This window comes from Vulpes vulpes, chromosome 8 (genome assembly GCF_048418805.1).
Source record: "Vulpes vulpes isolate BD-2025 chromosome 8, VulVul3, whole genome shotgun sequence".
In the NCBI taxonomy this organism is placed as follows: domain Eukaryota; kingdom Metazoa; phylum Chordata; class Mammalia; order Carnivora; family Canidae; genus Vulpes; species Vulpes vulpes.
Genome location: NC_132787.1, coordinates 88,816,184 through 88,832,552, shown reverse-complemented (window position 1 = coordinate 88,832,552; position 16,369 = coordinate 88,816,184). Strand labels below are relative to the sequence as shown.

At 51.3% G+C, this 16,369-nt stretch overlaps 1 protein-coding gene across 3 annotated transcripts; it reads right to left on the bottom strand.

Annotated features, from left to right (window-relative positions):
- Nucleotides 1-1,857: 1,857 nt before the first annotated feature.
- Nucleotides 1,858-15,822, bottom strand: PCARE (photoreceptor cilium actin regulator). Of its 3 annotated transcripts, none has more exons than XR_012003191.1 (3): nucleotides 12,018-15,822; nucleotides 6,050-7,407; nucleotides 1,858-4,806 (listed from the first exon to the last, which is right to left on the bottom strand). XR_012003191.1 is itself a non-coding variant. In XM_072767402.1 (2 exons), the coding sequence occupies exons 1-2, from the start codon at nucleotides 15,698-15,700 to the stop codon at nucleotides 7,227-7,229; spliced, it is 3,864 nt and encodes a 1,287-aa protein (XP_072623503.1). In that variant the 5' UTR covers nucleotides 15,701-15,822; the 3' UTR covers nucleotides 1,858-7,226. The 3 variants fall into 3 exon arrangements, 1 of the variants encoding a protein (XP_072623503.1); XR_012003192.1 differs by having other exon boundaries at nucleotides 1,858-6,599; nucleotides 7,092-7,407; XM_072767402.1 differs by having other exon boundaries at nucleotides 1,858-7,407.
- Nucleotides 15,823-16,369: the final 547 nt, after the last annotated feature.

The window sequence follows — 16,369 nt, the reverse complement described above, 5'->3', positions numbered from 1 at the left end:
ATGGAGGCCCAGTCAGGGGGTCTGAGCCCAGGCCGCCCCATTCTTCGCTCAGCTGTGTGTGCAGCCGGGATCTCCGCCTCCTTAAGATGCTCTGGGGGCTGGGAATACAGCTTGTAGCCACGGAAGGGCTCCCCTCTGTCTCTAGTGTAAGAATTAAGGATGAGACTTGTCTGAGGACATGAAACTACTTTGGAATTTCTGGGGTTTGAAGAAAAGCTGCCTCCAGGCCCTGCTTCCTGTCTTGGTTTCTTTTCCCTGCTTTGTATTTTTCCACTCGCTCTGCCTCAGCATCATCCGGGGAGATGGAAAGAAATACTGATGTCAAAAAAAAAAAAAGAAAAGAAATACTGATGTCGGGGCCTCACCCCCACGGATTTTGGTTCAGTTGGCATGGGGTGGGGCCCAGGGTGCAGTCTTTTCTTTCTTGGCTTCCCCCTCAGCTTTATTGCGTTATAATGAACATAGAATAGAATATAGTGAGAGTCTAAGGTGTACAATGTGTGGACTTGACACATTTCCATGTTGCAAAGTGATCAGCACCATGGCATTAGCTAACACCTCCATTCCATCACGTAACTACCGTTTCTTTTTGTGTGTGTGTTGAGTTTTATTCTCTCAGTAACTTTCAGGTACATAATATAGAATCATTAGCCATAATCACCATGCCCTTGGTTAGGTCCCCAGAATTGGCTGCTATTCTAACTGGAGGTTTGTGCACTTGGATTATCTCCGTGCTTCTCCCTACGAGGCAGCTGGGGTGGAGAAGCAATGTCCTCACTGCCTGCTCCCAGCTGGGCCCCGGCAGTCCCTTGGCAGGCAGTAGGACAGCATCACTGCCGGGGTTGCTCACCAGATGGGTGTTTCTGCAGCTGGGACCCATAGGGGTTCCAGTTTGGTCCTTAACCATTACTGGGGCTTATTCAGGGCGGGTGTTATGTCGTCTCCATGGCCGTCACCTGGTGTTTCAGTGAAGAAGGCTATAACATTTGAAGGTTTTGTTTTGTTTTAATCACGGTTGTATAATTACCTCTCTGTGGGTTGACAGCTGTTATTAGCATCACCTTGGGTTCTCCTTGAGACTCTTTACATCCAGAAAGTGATCCAGCACCTCTGCGGCTGGTGTCAGAAGCCATTAACTAAACAATAGCTTTAAAAAGTCACAAGGTTTTGTAAACAAAGCCAATCCTGTCCCCTTCCAAAGGAGAAGAGAAAAAAAAAAGCTAGATAAATAATTTTCATGAAGGCAATTTGTTTCCCAGGATCTATATTTCCTTTCTGTCTCAACCACTGGTTTTTACTACTTTGGGGCACTAGCAATCAAATGGAAGAGCTGTCTCCTAAAATGCTGTCTGTTCCAGCCGGGGGGTTCACCTGGAAGCCCACTTTAAGGCTTCATGACAACAAGGAACAAAGATTTTTTTTTTTCTTAAAAAGACTATTTTTTTTTTCAACGTCAGGGGTAGTTTTTATGTGTGTGCGTGGTGGGGGGAATGAGGAGAGGTTAAGGTGTGTAGAGGAGGTGATTATAGAAGATAATTCTCTTGGAAATTTTGTTTTGAATTTCCATCCAAGCTAGTTTCAGAGGAACAGCTAAAATTATAGCCGGCCTTTGGCTAGATCTGAAAAATAATTTCCTACTTGTAAATGTTGGAGAAAACTGAGAATTTCTTCCATGGAAGGTTGTGGTATCTTTTAGAATAACCTAAATCATGCTGGCAGTAGGTGTTAGAACCAAGGCTGGGCAGGTGCTAGGGCACCTGTTCTGCCATTAGCCGGCGACGTGTCTTTGACATCCCTCAGCCTTCTTTTTTTTTAATTTGTAAAAGGTGTTGAAAAAAAGACTTGCTTTTCATCTCATGACATTAAAAAAAATCTAATAAAACAATGTAGATAATTGCATTTTGAAAATGTAGAGTGTTACAAAGAAAAGGTATAATTATTATTAACTCTAGCCTCAGCCCAGTAAAACCTTTAGTTAGGAGGCACTAAAGTCATTCCGAGCATCTGACTGACAAATCACCCCCGACTCAGCATGGGAATAAGTGGGAGATTCTGAAGCTTAATTTTTTTTTTCCATTTGGAATGTTTGACATTTGTCATCGTGATTGCAAGCAAAATGTCTCAAAGTCTTTTCACTTTGAAAGACATGGAATCCTACAGAGAAGGAAGTCAATTCTAGCTGAGTTTGACAGCTGTTCTTAACTTTCTCCAAGAATCAAGCACAGATCTGGAAGGAGGGGGAAACCCGTACTTTCTTTTCTTAATCAGAATCTCAACGCACAGAGGTGGCGGAGATGAACATTACAAACAAAAGTGGTGGAGGGATCATCAGGGCAGTTCTTCCAGAAGGCTCAATAAGATGGCTTAGAAGCAGTGAGTTTCCCTGTGTCTTGTACATGACAGGATATGGTGGTTGGCATCATCATCGCACTTTCCAGAGGAAGGAATGGGCCCCTGGAAGCTGGGTCACAGGGCAGCAGTGGGGGATGGAGGAGTCGGGCCTCAGGTTTCTGGGTCCCAGTTCCAACCATCAGGAGCAGCGGGACGGACTCCGGCTCCCCAGCATGATGGACACATTCACCAAGCCCTTCTTCTCCTTGTTTCTCAATTCATCTCCTTCCTCCACCTCAGGCCCACCAGGCTTCTCGGGCCGTACCTGACTCCTGCTAATGCTGCCATTCTAGCCAAAACAGGTTGTTAACTCCTGTGCGAGACTTCAAGGGTGTCTGGGATTAGAGCATTCAGGACCCAGGCTACCAGGTGGCTGGAATCCTGTAGTCCCAGGGTCCACAGGCTGTTGGTGAAGTTACTTTCTGAAGTCCGTGAAAGTAATCAAGCCAGCGGTGTCCAGGGTCCCCCATAAAATTGAATTAGAGTGCGGAGTGAATTAACCGTTTGCTCCTCTGCGTGTGCAACGCATCTTTAATTACATTTCATAAAAATGTCGGGACGGATTGATGGAAGTTTATTTAAACTTCAGGTAGGCACAGGGAGTAAACCACAGTGCAGTATAACATGTTCTGTTAATACAGGCCCAGAACACATTTACTTTATGGCAGTTCAGCAGAATCTCTGGTATGAGGCTACTTAAAAATATATTACCTTTGCAAAGCTTTCCTTTGGAAGATGCGGTGAGTGTTGGCAGCCTGTACGCCGTCAACCAGATGATCAATTCAGTTCAACAAACATGTTGACACTTATAATTCACTGCACCAGCTCCCCTGATACATGCAAAACACTGGTTTAGTTTAGAAAAAAGAATGTATTTCTCAAAACCCCTTTCATTCATGGTGTAGGGTTGATGAGACAAGTCTTGTCAAACATAAGCTTTTCATGGTGAAAGAAAAGTCTCTTCGGTTGTCTGCCCTGCATTTCTATCAACACGGATTATTTCAGGTTCTGAACTGGGGATATGATGTAAGGAAAGAACTAGATGCTGCTCATAGTGAACAGCCACACAGATCCAGGCTGTGGAGAGCAGTTATATTTCGTCTTGTATTTATACTTGTTAAAAGCTATCACTGTTGCACCAGAATATTATATCTGTTTTTTTTTTTTTCTCCATGAATCCTTTTGATAGACCTGGAAAGTTGTGTTTTGCCCTTGGGGCAGAACTATATGCTATGTTTCTAATGTGTTAGATAAAAAGCTAAAGCACCTCCCTCTCTGCAGCTCTGGGGATCTCCATGGGTGTTGACGATGGCTGGACACCTCTGGAAGAGAGTTGGCCCAAAACAGGAATATAGGTATTATATGCACCCCTTAAATTGATCTTTTTTTGTGGCGGGCTCTCTTTTGTCCTTATTTTTTAAGTTTTTTATTTATTTGAGAGAGAGTGAATGAGAGTGAGAGCGAGAGAGAAAGAGAGTGCACGAGCAGGGGGTAGGGCAGAGGGAGAGGCAGGCTCCCCACTGAGAATAGAGCCTGACTTGGGCTCCATCCTGGGACCCTGGGATCATGACCTGAGCTGAAGGCAGGAGCTTAACCTCCTGAGCCTAACAGGCACCCTCTCTTTTGTCTTTATGCCCAACATTCCTTCTTGGTTTCTAACTTTGGGAAGGATGGACACAGACTCATGAGTCTTTAATGTGTTGGGCCTAATGAGTCTTTAATGCGTTGGGCCTATTGGTATAATTACTTTTAAAAGATAAGACAAAATAGAAACTCTGCTCTCCCTTCTGCTTTGAGCTCAAGAAGTGGATTGCCCTCAGCAAGGATGAGGTTCTTGGGTGGAGGAGAGGTGGGTGCGTGAGAGTGACCTAACTGAGAAGCTGAGGGGCTTGTCCCTCATGACCACCAGCAGTGTGCTTTCCAAGGCAGGAACCAAAGACATGGGTTTGAGTAAAGGCTTGTTCTCAAGGAGGGGTGAAACTGAATTGAAGCCACTCAAGTTGCCTGTCGTGGTACATTTAATTTCTTTTATACAATATCTAATTCACCTATAATTTGAGCTAAGTCTGGTGGTTGTGATGGTAGCCAAAAAACCATATCGGTGACCCATCTGCTCCTGTGCCAGCTAGGCACTGCTTCACCTTTGACCTTGGCCTTGGCAACCCCTCTGCTTTACCCCAGAGGAAGCTGACTTGGGATTCTTGAAGACTTTGGGTCCTTCACCAACACAAGAGTCTATATCAGCTCATTGTCATTGCTGCTTGGACCGGGAGGCCTCTCACGACATGATGTATGGGGGTATATAGCAGGAGTCTGGCACTGTCCAGGTACAACTAGGTGCTCAGTAGATGTGGAAGGAGCAGGTCAGGGCCCCTGACACAGGAATCCTGGAAGCCCTGTATCCTCCAGTGCTGCCTGCAGCGCAAGAATGGTGGATGTCACTGCTGCTTAGTGGCCTAGCTCGGGGGAGGGGGCACTGTCTGCTCTCAGAGAGCCTCCTGCCCGGCACACTCAGGGAGGCCCTACTCTTGCAGGGCATTCTCTCTGACGCTAACTCCCTCTGGTATGTAATAGGGTACGTGGCTCCCAGGTGTCCCCCCCACCTTTCATTGCCGTAGCTGGGTACACTCGGCCCCCCTAAAGACTTAAACCAGCCCAAACCTCTAAGGGGGGATCCTTTGAGGGAGAGGTTGGCCTTTCTTCCTCCTCTTGCAGATCTGGCTCCCAATTCCTATCCTGGTTCCCAGAACTAGGTTTTTTTATTGTCTCTGTGATAACATCCCAGATTGTCTCCCCATTTCATGAATGGGCTCCCTGTCCAATCTCCCTTTGCTTCTCTGTTTCTGCTTTGTTCTCCAGACCTTGGGAAGTCTGCCCCTAAACCCTTGCCCAGGGCAGGGTCCTCCCTGAGCCTGCTTACCCATAAGCTGCAGCATTTCTTCTCCTGCTTGCTTCCCCTTGGCTTGGCTCCGTGCCCAGCCTGCCTAGGGCCCACACCCTCCTTCCCTCCCCCCTGCAGCTGGCCTGCCCAGGTAGGCAGACTGGCCAGCTTTGTAGCACGGGTGTTTCCCAAAGCTGGCTGTTCCCACACACTTACCTCAGCCCTGCCCTGCCCGGGTAGCTGGACTTGCTCCCATTTCCTGTGGCCCAGGCGGATCCCCAGGTCCACCCACTCACCCCTGCATGTGGCTCTGCCCGGAGTCTGCCCTACAGCTGCCCGAGCTCTGCTCTGACAATTAGTGCTGCCACGCAGCAACCGTGAGCATTCAGCTGGGTGTGTACAGACATTTCCCAATAGAGGGGTGCCTTGTGGCCCCTGTTGGTGGTTTAATCAACGATTCTTTGGGTGCCTTTGAAGAGATTATCCTTGTCACCCCTATTTTAATAACTGAATGAGTCAAGGTGACTTCATTTACACGCAGCCATAGCCCGTAGGACCCAGCATAACTTGTTCTTGAGCCATGATCTATTTCAACCAGAAAGGACTTGAAGTCTGTAATTTTTCCAAACTTAAAAAGAAAATCAGCTTTGCAGCAGATCTGGAGGATGGCCCCTTAGCCGTACCCCGTGGGTGAGAATTCTTGTCTTTTGACAACCTACTGAGCCAGCACTGAATCACCCAATTACTGCAAATTCTTTCTAAATAGAAAGCACTCACAGCCACCAGTGGAAGAGTTCCAAGATCTGCAGCAAATATCTAGCGCGTTGGCAGAAGCAGGGTTTTGGCAGGAACGGTAGTTCTTCACTCCATTTTGACTCTGGCAGAAGTTGTCCAGATGACTTGGGAATAAAGTTGGCCGAGAAGCCCCTGGGAGAGACTGGCATGTGCATGCACGTACGTGTGTGCGTACGTGTGTGCGTGCGTGTGTGTGCGTGTGTGTGTGTGTGAGTGCGTGCATCCTCCCGCGCTCCAGCCCCTGTAGCGCGTGGAGAATAGGCTGCTTGTTTGCAAGGCGTGATTGCACCCACCAGTGTGAGAGGCATGTGGATGCGTAGGGCAGAGCATCCAAGACATGCCTCTGAGAAGCAACCCGAGGCCGCTCAGCCAAAGGAGTGGGCTGGAAGCTGTGTTGAGGGCTTTGGGTCTGTACTTGGGAGGGAGGAGAAGGAGGGTGTGTGTCTTAATTCCATGGTCTTCCTATCTCTGGAGTAATCAGCTTCTCAACAAAGCTCTCAGTGGTGACTTGAATGCTGTGCCGCTGTGTAACCTGTGAAAAAACCACAACGCTTTCCAACCATTTGTACAACTATGTTTGCTTTAGGCAAATGGAGTGATGGAATAGTCATGGGCAATGAAACGTAACGAAAAACAAGGGATTCTGGTGTCAGGCACACCTGTTCAAATTTTTGCTCTCTTCTCTTCCTGGCTGTGAGACCTCAGGCAAGACACTTTTGGGGTTGGGGTAGGGGAAGGGGCACTTTGGTTTTTGTATCTGCAAAACCAGGAACATCCTATCTGCTCCATTCGTTGTTGTACGGATTAAATGAGTCCATGAAACTAACCCAGGTAAAACCCCCCAGCCCATCAAGTAGGCGATAAATGCATTTTCCCCCCTAAGTTAAGGCCAGGACTTGAAGGATTAAAGAATGTCACCCTGGGGTCCAAAGTTATAGTTCATCTTTGAACCCTTAGGCAAACCAGAATCTGGGGCTGAAAATGGCAAATGTGTAGAATTTAGCAGACCCTCTGGGCATTGCACCTTCCAGATGGTTGGTTCTAGGACACCTCCATAGGAGTTTGGTGGGCCCACCATTTATGGGACAGTCTGATGCTTGGCTGTCACCCATTGCCTTCCGGGGTGACTGGCATCAGTGTGACCCTGTTGGTTAGCCTGTCAGGCTACTTCTTTCTGTTGAGGCTTGTCCTGGGTGCGGCTGGCTCTGACCTCCCGTTGCAGCCCGTGGCCCAACACGCAGAGCTCTGGGGGAGACGCACCCCTGCCACCACCCTTCAGTTCTGGGGCACAGGGGCTGTTCCATGGCTCTGTGTCCTTCTTGAGGCTCTCCTCACTGCTGCTGCGGAGAGAAAGGACAGATGCAGATCAAACCCTCCTTAGTTGTTCCTTCTGCCCTCCCCCCAGCCCCCCTTGCCCGGTCCCATCCACTCCCATTCTGATTCTCTCAGGTCCTCACCCTCTGTTTCACCCACAGGCCAGTGGATCCCCCTCATCAGGTTTGTCCGACTGGTGCTATCTGGGTGCCGTCCCGGGGCGTGCCTGTGGTGGTTGGGCGCCGTGGGAACTGAGCCCTGGGGTTTGTGCTGACAGGTCGAGTCCTGTTCCTCCCCTCATGCCCAGGATCCAGCTGCTCTGAACAAAGCAGCTCCCTCAGGAACTCTGGGAGCTGGGCCTTTATTTTATTTTTATTTTTAAGGCACTTCTTGTTTAATAAAGGGCTAGGCTTAGCTAGTTGAATTAAAAACAACACCAACAATAACAGCAAAAAGAACACCCCACCACACCCTGCTTTACTCAGCTGCCACCCTTTTCCTGAATGGAGAAAAATGGCAAGTGCTTGGCCTAAGCCTGGCATTTGGCTAGAACAGAACTTCTCAGCTGCTGAGTGACACAGTGAGAGGGGCTTTGAGGGGAGAAGGATACCCCATGTGCATTGGGAGTGTGGAATGAAGAATGATCCCAAGCATGGAGCAAGCTCAGGCCAGAAGGGGACCAGCTCAGAAAGCCACACTGGCTGTGCGCTGGCAGGCTGGCCTCATCGTTACTGCCTGAAGGTTGCAGTCTGGCCATCTGGGTTCAAGTCCTGCACTTACTGTGTGTCCCATAGTACATTAATCTGGTTCCCAGTTCCCTTCTTTATAAAATGGGGATGATAATAGTACACATCTCACAGGGCGCTCAAAGGTATCAATATTGAATGAAGTGTGTAAAACTCTTTGTATACGAACTAGCACATGATAAGTGCTCAGTAAATGGCCAGCTGTCACTCTGGTGCTGCTTCGTAGCATGAACAGGAAGTCACACCTGGAAGGGAAACTAGGGACCACCCTGTCACATGGCACATAGGTACCTGAGGGTCAGTGCCTCGCAATTAGTCACCTCAGGTCCAGGACTGGACCCAGCTCCCCACATAGACCAGAAAGCCCTTCTCTCTGCCGGTGATGGCAGGTTCTTGAGCTTTATTATGCAGCGTGCTTAGCTCTGTGTGGTTAGGCTTACCTGAGACATTGAACCAATGGAGGGTAAGTTTGAGTTTGGATTCTACTAAGATCAAGGTGGCAGGAATGCGGGCAGGGGTGGAGTGGGAACTGAGACTGGCATGCATGTGATTTTTAGGCAGTGAGAATCTCACTGTGTTCCCAAGAGCCAGGCTCATCCACGTTGGCCTTTGGCCTCATTACTGGGAGATCCCTGTCTGATCAAGCGTGATTTTGTGTGCAGGACCAGCTCCCACCTTACTTACTCCTCCCTGTGCCCCTTGTGGAGCAAGGGAAGGCATGTGCAGGATGCACTTCATCCATGACCCTTTGGGGTTCCCCAGCTGGAGTAGCTGGCAGGAATGGGGCATGTCTGGAGGATAGGCTGTGGCATGCAATGTCAGTGGAGATGATAAACCATTTTGTCCTAGAACTGTGGTTTCCCCAACCCCAACCGGGTTCCACACTTGTGTGAGGCCCAGGCTAGGAGGTAGATTTTCCTGGTTGCCACATTGAGGCTGTGGTTCTACTCAATCCCAGAATGGCTGGGGAGGCAGGCTGCCCAGCCACTGTCCTGCTGGTCAGTTGGTAGCCTGCTCCAGGAAGTAGGGTTGGGGGAGCTGGGCTGCAGAGAGCCCCTGCCTGGTCCAGTATAAACAAAGAAAGCATGGCATGCAGGCCAGAAAGTCTGGACCCTTCTTGAATGCTCACAATGCCTCAGCATGCTAAAACCTAGAGATGGCACATCCATCAGGGGATCCAAAACATAAATAACTGCTGAAGTTCAGTACCTGAGCTTCCTGGGTAGGCCTCCAAGGACGATCCCCAATCCCCTGGGCTCCAAGATCAGGGGGATATAAACATCATCATGTTTTCTATAAAAGGGATTGGTGTCTGGCACGGGGTGATGAGAAGCAGGTCAATGCCGCATGTGGGCCAGGTCTTCCTGCAAAGCCTGCCTCTGCCACAAGGTACCTTGGGTGTGGTTGCAGCACTGCCATCCTTGTTTGGGGAAACAGCCTGCTCTGAGTCCTTCTGGTCTCTGGCCCTGGCTTATTAGCTAGCTGCATGATTTCGGGCAAATCATGCCTATTTCCTTGTTCTGGTTTCCTGTACACAGGAGGGCAGGCAAAAAAAAAAAAAAAGCATTTACAGAGTGGGAAACAGTGCTTTTGTAGCTGGCATGCTTCTGCTCCCAGATGTCAACTTTACAGGGGTAGAGGGGTGGAGGGACTGGACGATGAGTATTTTCCCAACACATCCAACACATGCTCACATTTTCTGTTCTGGAGTGGCTTGGAGGTGTGGTCTAATCAGGAGGTAGGGGAAGGAGTGCTATTGTGACCTTCCATGTGACCTTGGGAAGTCTCCTGTTTAGGAATCCTCCTTTCTTTCAAGCTACAAGCACTTTCTCTCCAACCCCCGCCGCCCCCCCCCCCCCCCCCCCCGCCCCACCTCCCGTCTCTTCAAGTAGTGAGATTCAGGACATAAAACAACCTTTTAAGCTGCCCTATTCCGTAGAGAAGCCTGAGAGAAGGGCATTATTTTCTTCTTGAACAATTTTATGTTACTTTATTATTGCTCCTGCTGTTTTAAAATGTTAGTGTTTTTAATTAATGCGATTTTATTGTCCCTGTTCTCCCGAGCTCTTCTCCTGAAGGGCACAGTTTTAGAAATGTAATAACAGAATAAGTGGCTAGTGTGAGGAGTAATGCATTAACATTTATAGAGGTTCTTAGATGAAAAGCACTGTACTATAGGAAGCTCATTTTAGATTTAAGAAAAGAGCAGCATTACATTAAGATTCTTGCAAAAATAATCAATATTTCATTTCTTTCAAGTGGTTGGGGAAGTTTATATAACTATAATAATGCACAACTTTCCCTAGATAATATCTTTTTTTCCCTAGATAATATCTTTATTTAAAATCGACTGCCAAGCACTTTGTAAAAAATTACCATTTATGCCTCCAACAGATTGTGAAGTGTGTAACACGTATCACTCTGGCCAACATAAACTGCTGATTGACACAACAACGGGCATTTCGAAGAAGATAAATGACCGTGCAAAGACCGTGTTGGTTGAGCTTTGTCCCATCTGACATTAAGACACATTGATAAGAGTTCTTCTCCAACAGGTCTCAGATAGTTTTCTCCCCATGCCGCATTCTGGAAAAGATGCATTTCCCTTATGTGTTCTACCTACTTGGGCCTATGTGTCTTTCTTTCCATGTTCAGGCAATGGATCTACCTCGACTCATGACCCATTGCCGCCTCATGCCCAGGCCTGCCTGCATGGCTGGGCCAATGACATGCAAGTCAGCTGCCCTCATGAAAAAGGCACATTTGGAACTAGTCTGCAAAGGGTGGTGATGGCAGTCTTTCTACCGGATTTCTGGTACTCAGTGCCCATGAAGGATCCTGCCCTTACTCTACACACCTCCTAACAGGGAGGCAGAGATGAGGCTAGAGTGGAAGAGAAGTGGAGGCAAGTCTTTGGAGGTGTGGGAAAGCCAAACATTTATATTCCATACTTTTAGGACCAGCCATCTCAAGACTTGTCCCCTGGATGTCCCTGAGACACTTTTGAGGGGGATCTATGAGGTCAAAACTATTTTCATAATACTATCAAGATGTTATTTGCCTTAGTCATTCATTCTTTCATGAATGTAGAGTGGACTTTTCCAGTCTATAGGATGTGTGATATCACACCAGATGGAGTGCAGAAGCAGATCTGAGAAGGCCACTATCTTTCCCTGAAGCCAGACATGAAAGGAAATTTTTTTGCATATTTTGCAAAAATATGAGACAACGCCATTCTTTTCACTAAATTTTTTTGTTGTGGAAAATATACCTGCTTTTTATGGCGATGTACAATGGGGTCATTGAAAAAACAAGTATTTTAAATATTTCTCAATTTCAATTTATAATTCAGTAAAAAGTGATAGAGGCCACGCACCTACACAAAGGTTCTTTGAGGTTCTCCAGAACTCCTAAGAGTTTAAAGGGGTCGTGGGATCAGGAAGTTTGAGCATCTCCCACCTACTTCAGTAAACCAGGGACAACAGAAATCAGGCTGCTGGTTCCAGACAAGGTGACAGTGGCTCAGCGGGGCTAGGACATCATTTCCTGTCCTTTAGCTCAAGTGTAAAATAAAGGTTGTGTGTGTGTGTGTGTGTGTGTGTGTGCGCGCGCGCTTGGATTAATGTGATTATTTTAAACTGTTTCTAACGCAGGACTTCGTGCAATTAAAATCTTTCTTGGGAACCTGAAATGAGGGACAGATGAAGGCGCAGTTGCTCAAGGATGGGGCGGGTGGCGGGAGGCTGGGTGCCCCCCCGACCCCCCACCCCGCAGCCCCTCTTCCCACTGCCTCCTCCCCTGGAGCACAGTCTGGAAACGGCTGCCCCAGGCCAGCCCAAGGCCTAGCGGCGCCACTGGTCCCCGCGGGCCACGCCGAGGACCCTCCTTACCTGCTCCTGCTGAGCGCGGAGCCCCCCGCGTCGCCGGGCGCCCGGGGTGCGGGCAGCCGGGGGCGGCCGCCGGGGCGCGGGTCCGAAGCCGCCCTCCTGACGAACGGCCGGGGGTTGAGCGCGCACAGAGCCCCGCCCCGCTGGGAGGCGGCCCTGGGCGCGGGCCCCGAGCTCCTCCAGCCGCCCGCGGGGGTCCCCCGGGGGCCCCCAGCCTCAGGGGGCGGCGGCCCGGGCGGGGCGGCTTCAAACGCGGGCGAGGACGCGGGCCAGAAGAGGGGGCGCGGGTTCCCCGAGGCTCTGGCTGCGCCGCCCCCGCCCTGCTCGGAGGCGCCCGGCCACCTGCGCCCCAGGGCAGGGGACACGGGGGGCGAGGGCGAGGGCGAGGGGCGCGAGGAGGGGGAACTGGCCTCTGCGCGCGGGCCCGGGGGGCTGCAGGCCTCGTCCTGCGCGGGCGGGCTCTGGGGCGCGGCGCTGGGCGCTCCTTCCCCCCGGGCCGGGGGGCCCCGCAGCGGGGGGCTGCACGGGGGGCTGCCGGGTGCGCTGGGTGCGCTGGGGGGGCCTTGCACAGAGGGAGCACTCGGCTGGGCGGGCCTGTGACAGGCCGGCTGCCTCCTGTCTGCTCGGGGTGTCCAGGAGCCTCTTGGGGGAGAGGCCTTGCTGGCGAGCAGGGGGCTCCTGTCTTGGCTCTGCCGGGGGCCCTCGGGAGAGCGCGGCCCTCCGGCTGGCCTGGCCGGGCTGGGGTCCCAGGTCCTGTGCTGTCCACATGTGTGGCTGGGGTGGTGCCAGGGGGTGGCCTTCTGGGGATGCTTGCACAGGCTGGTGGCCCTGTCTGCAGGCGCCAGACTCCGAGCCCCTCCGCCCTCCGCCTCTGGGTTTCCACTGGCTGCGGGCGGGTGGCTCAGGTCCAAGGTGAGCTTTCTGGTACTGCAGCCGCTCTTGCTGCCCCCCGGGCCTGTGCTGTGGGGCCGGGCGGGGGCATTCGCGTTCTTACTGGGTAGCAGGTCAGCGGGGCTCAAGGAGGCTCGTAGCTTTGGCGAAGCCCACGTTCTCTGGATGGGGTCGGCCCCCCCGAGCCCCGGAGCCCGGGTCCCTTTGGAGGAGCTCCCTGCTGGCTTGCTGCTCTCTGGGGACTCCAGAGAGGTGAATGATTTGTCCATCAGGATTTCCAGAGGTGGTGGAGGGAGATGCTCTAGGTCCTCTTCTGTTTCACAGTTAAAATTGGGGTCCTCCCTCTTGCACGCTCCTGCTGTAAGCAGAGGAGGGAAAATGGGAGCTAGGGGCCTCCAGCCGGGGCCCACCTTGAGAGAGTCTCCACTTGCAGCTGGAGAAATTTGGGGCTTTAGATACAAAGGGGAAAGCCCCCTGTATATAGGAAATCTGGGAGGTATGATGGGGATCCCCCACTTCCTGAGGCAGGGGCTTGGCCCAGAGTCCTTGGAATCGCCCAGGGTCCTCAGACCCTCAGTGGGACTGAAGGTTTCAATGAGTTTCTTGACTGATGTTCTGGTGGGACAGCTCCTGACATTCCAGTCCTCGGCCCCTGCAGCCTCATGGGCCTTCTCACCCGATGGAGTGGTGACCCGGAGCCCCTCAGCCTTCCCCTGTGGGGACTGTTTGCTCTCAGGGTGGGGACTGCATTTCTGTAAGATACTCTTGGCCTGACTTGGTAAAATGCTGAAGTCCTTGGTGAGGGAAGCCTTCAGCTTGCTGGTGGTGTTGCTGGGTGCAACCCTGCAGGTGTCGGGCCTCAGAGCTGTGGCCCGGGGCTGCAGAACCTGCTTTGAGCTCTGCCCCAGATGTCGTGCACCCAGGGCGTAAAATGCCTCCAGCCTCTGGCTAAGGTCTCTCTGGACCCTCTGCAGCTCCTGGAGGGTGGGGTCCTCCACGTGACTCTTCAGACACCCCTCTGAGTGGGACCTTCTCTGCCTCACAGGGGCCCTGCTGCTGCCACTGGCTGTCCTAGGTCTCGGGGAGACCGCTGTCTTCTCCTCCTCCTCGGCCCAGTCCTGGGGCCCAGAAGGCACAGGGACGAACTTGATCCTTTCACTGATTGCTTCCTTCATTTTCAGAATCATTTCCTGGGCTTGGAGACTCTTGAGCCTCCTGGGGTGTGGCTGGAATGGGCTTGCTGGGCCGCCAGGTGAGGAGCGTGGCCTCGGATGGGGCAATTTTTCCTGCCATGGACTCTGACTCATGCCACTCACCTGGTCTTCCTCCTCGTCTGGGCTGCTGTCCTCACCTTCACTGAGGGAAGGGGTGTCCATCAACCTGGAGCCTTTAGAAAAATGTGCTTCTGTCGAGATCCCAATCCCAAGGGAATCACACGGAGCGCTTTTGCTGATCCCCCCAGGCCTGGCAGTAGTATTTTCTGGGCCTGTGCTAGAGGGCCATGGGCCACCTGCTCCACCCCATGCTGTTGGCTGAACCTTTGCCGTCGGAGGCCTGGAGAGTGGGCAGTCCTGGGGTCTGTCGGAACCCATCCGGAAAGGACTTTGCTGCCAGCTATGTCCTGACAGCTTGGCTTCCCCTGTGGATGAAAGCACTGGCATCCATTCTGCAGGCTCTGATGCTGAGTCCCAGCTGGTTTGCTTGCCCAGCTTGTCCACCAGATGCACAGACTCGTTGTCAGCACCGATGCCACTGTCCTCAGAGCACAAGGGTCTGTCCTGCATCCCAGGGTCTCCGTGGCCGCTCGCCAAGCTTTCCAGTTGCCCCAGAGCCCTTAGGAGGCATTCATCCACACCCCTCTTTGTACTCAGCTTATTTCCCAAGTGGCAGGCGGTGGCGTGGAGGTAATTGCCGGAGCCCTCCAGGAAGCTGCCTGTGATGGAGGCCACCGTGCCACTGAGCACCAACAGCTTGCTGACTGTGTACTGCAGAAGCTGTTGCAGGAGATCTGGCTGCTCGTGGGGCTCTCCTTTCCCCAAAGGCCAAGACAGATCCCCCTTAACTTCCTTGAGAAGCATTTCTCCATCCTTGGAGATCTCCCCCAAGAGCCGGTTGACCTCATCAACGCATAGCAGCAGGAAGGTGACCATGGGCTGCAGCAGCTCTTGGGTCTGGGTGGCCTGATGAATGATGCACAGAATTGCTTCATATTTGGAGAGGCAGGAGTGTAGGTAGGTGTAGGCGTGCTGGTGGGCCTTCACCAGGGGCTCAGGGAAATCCACTTTGCCTTTAGGCTCGTGAGCAGGAAGGATGGTTTGGCAGAAATGGCCCTGTTGGCCACATGTGTGGCATCTCAGCTTTCTTTGCCGGGTAGTACTTTCTTCACTCTCTTCCCCAGAAAAGGCTGCCCCTGGGAACCCATGAGAACTCTGTGTCTTGGATGGAAGGTCCTTAGCCATGTGGCTTTGTGATTCATCCAGCTGGGATCGGGACGTTTTGGTTTCTGGGGGCAGTCCTTCCATATCTTTCCCTTTGGGATCTCTTGTGAGCTGATAGAGACCTTCATTTGGGCTTTGGGTCCACCTGGCCTTTGGCTGCTCCTCTGCCAGCCTCTGTCCCTGGGAGGAGCCTCCCCCAGAATCATAGCAGGTGGAGCTTGGAACCAGCAAAGGGATAGAGCATCTTTCACTGCCCCCCTGACGTCCTGGCAAAATTGCCTTGGGCTTTTTAAAAAACTGGATGCCACTCTTAGCAACACTATTAACAATGTCATTGTGGGAAGGTGTACACCCCATGACTTCAGCCTGCAGTCATCTCCCACCCACACTCTTTGCAATTTTCAAAGAATCATCCTTGAAATAGGAACAAAAGGCAACCTTACTAGTTGGTCCAGGCAATTTCCAGGCCAGAATTCCCTGAAGTCCATGCTGCCGTGTCCTTGGAACCAGCTTTCTTTACTTCCTTGCCCCACTGTGTTGAGGCAGTTGTGCCTGTCGTCCTGTTGCTGTAAGTCTCAAACCCTCTGCTGTGAGTGAACAACAGGGCAATTCTGAAGGACCTCAGTCTCATGGATTATGGGCCTGTGCTCTGCTCATGTCCTGACAGATGTGGATGGCAAGTGGAACTTTAAGCCTATTAGGTTAATCATGGCCTAGCCAGTCAGCACTCACAGTATGTTCTAATATAGAACTTCTCAGCATTTACTATCTTGGGAAGCGGATTATTTTTGCACGTGCTTATGCTTTTAATTCTGTTCAGACGCCTGCCATATGAAACCTAGAGAAATGAGCCATAATTGCAAAAAAGCTCTGGAAGAGCTTTTTGTGGAAGAGAAAAGAAGGCTCGCCGGCTACAGATCCTGGCAGAGAAGTGACCTTCACAGTTTAATAAGGGCAAACCAGCCAAGTGTGCTCCAACCTGCTATTTTCAAGGAAACCCCAAAACACACAATTGACAGTAATTGA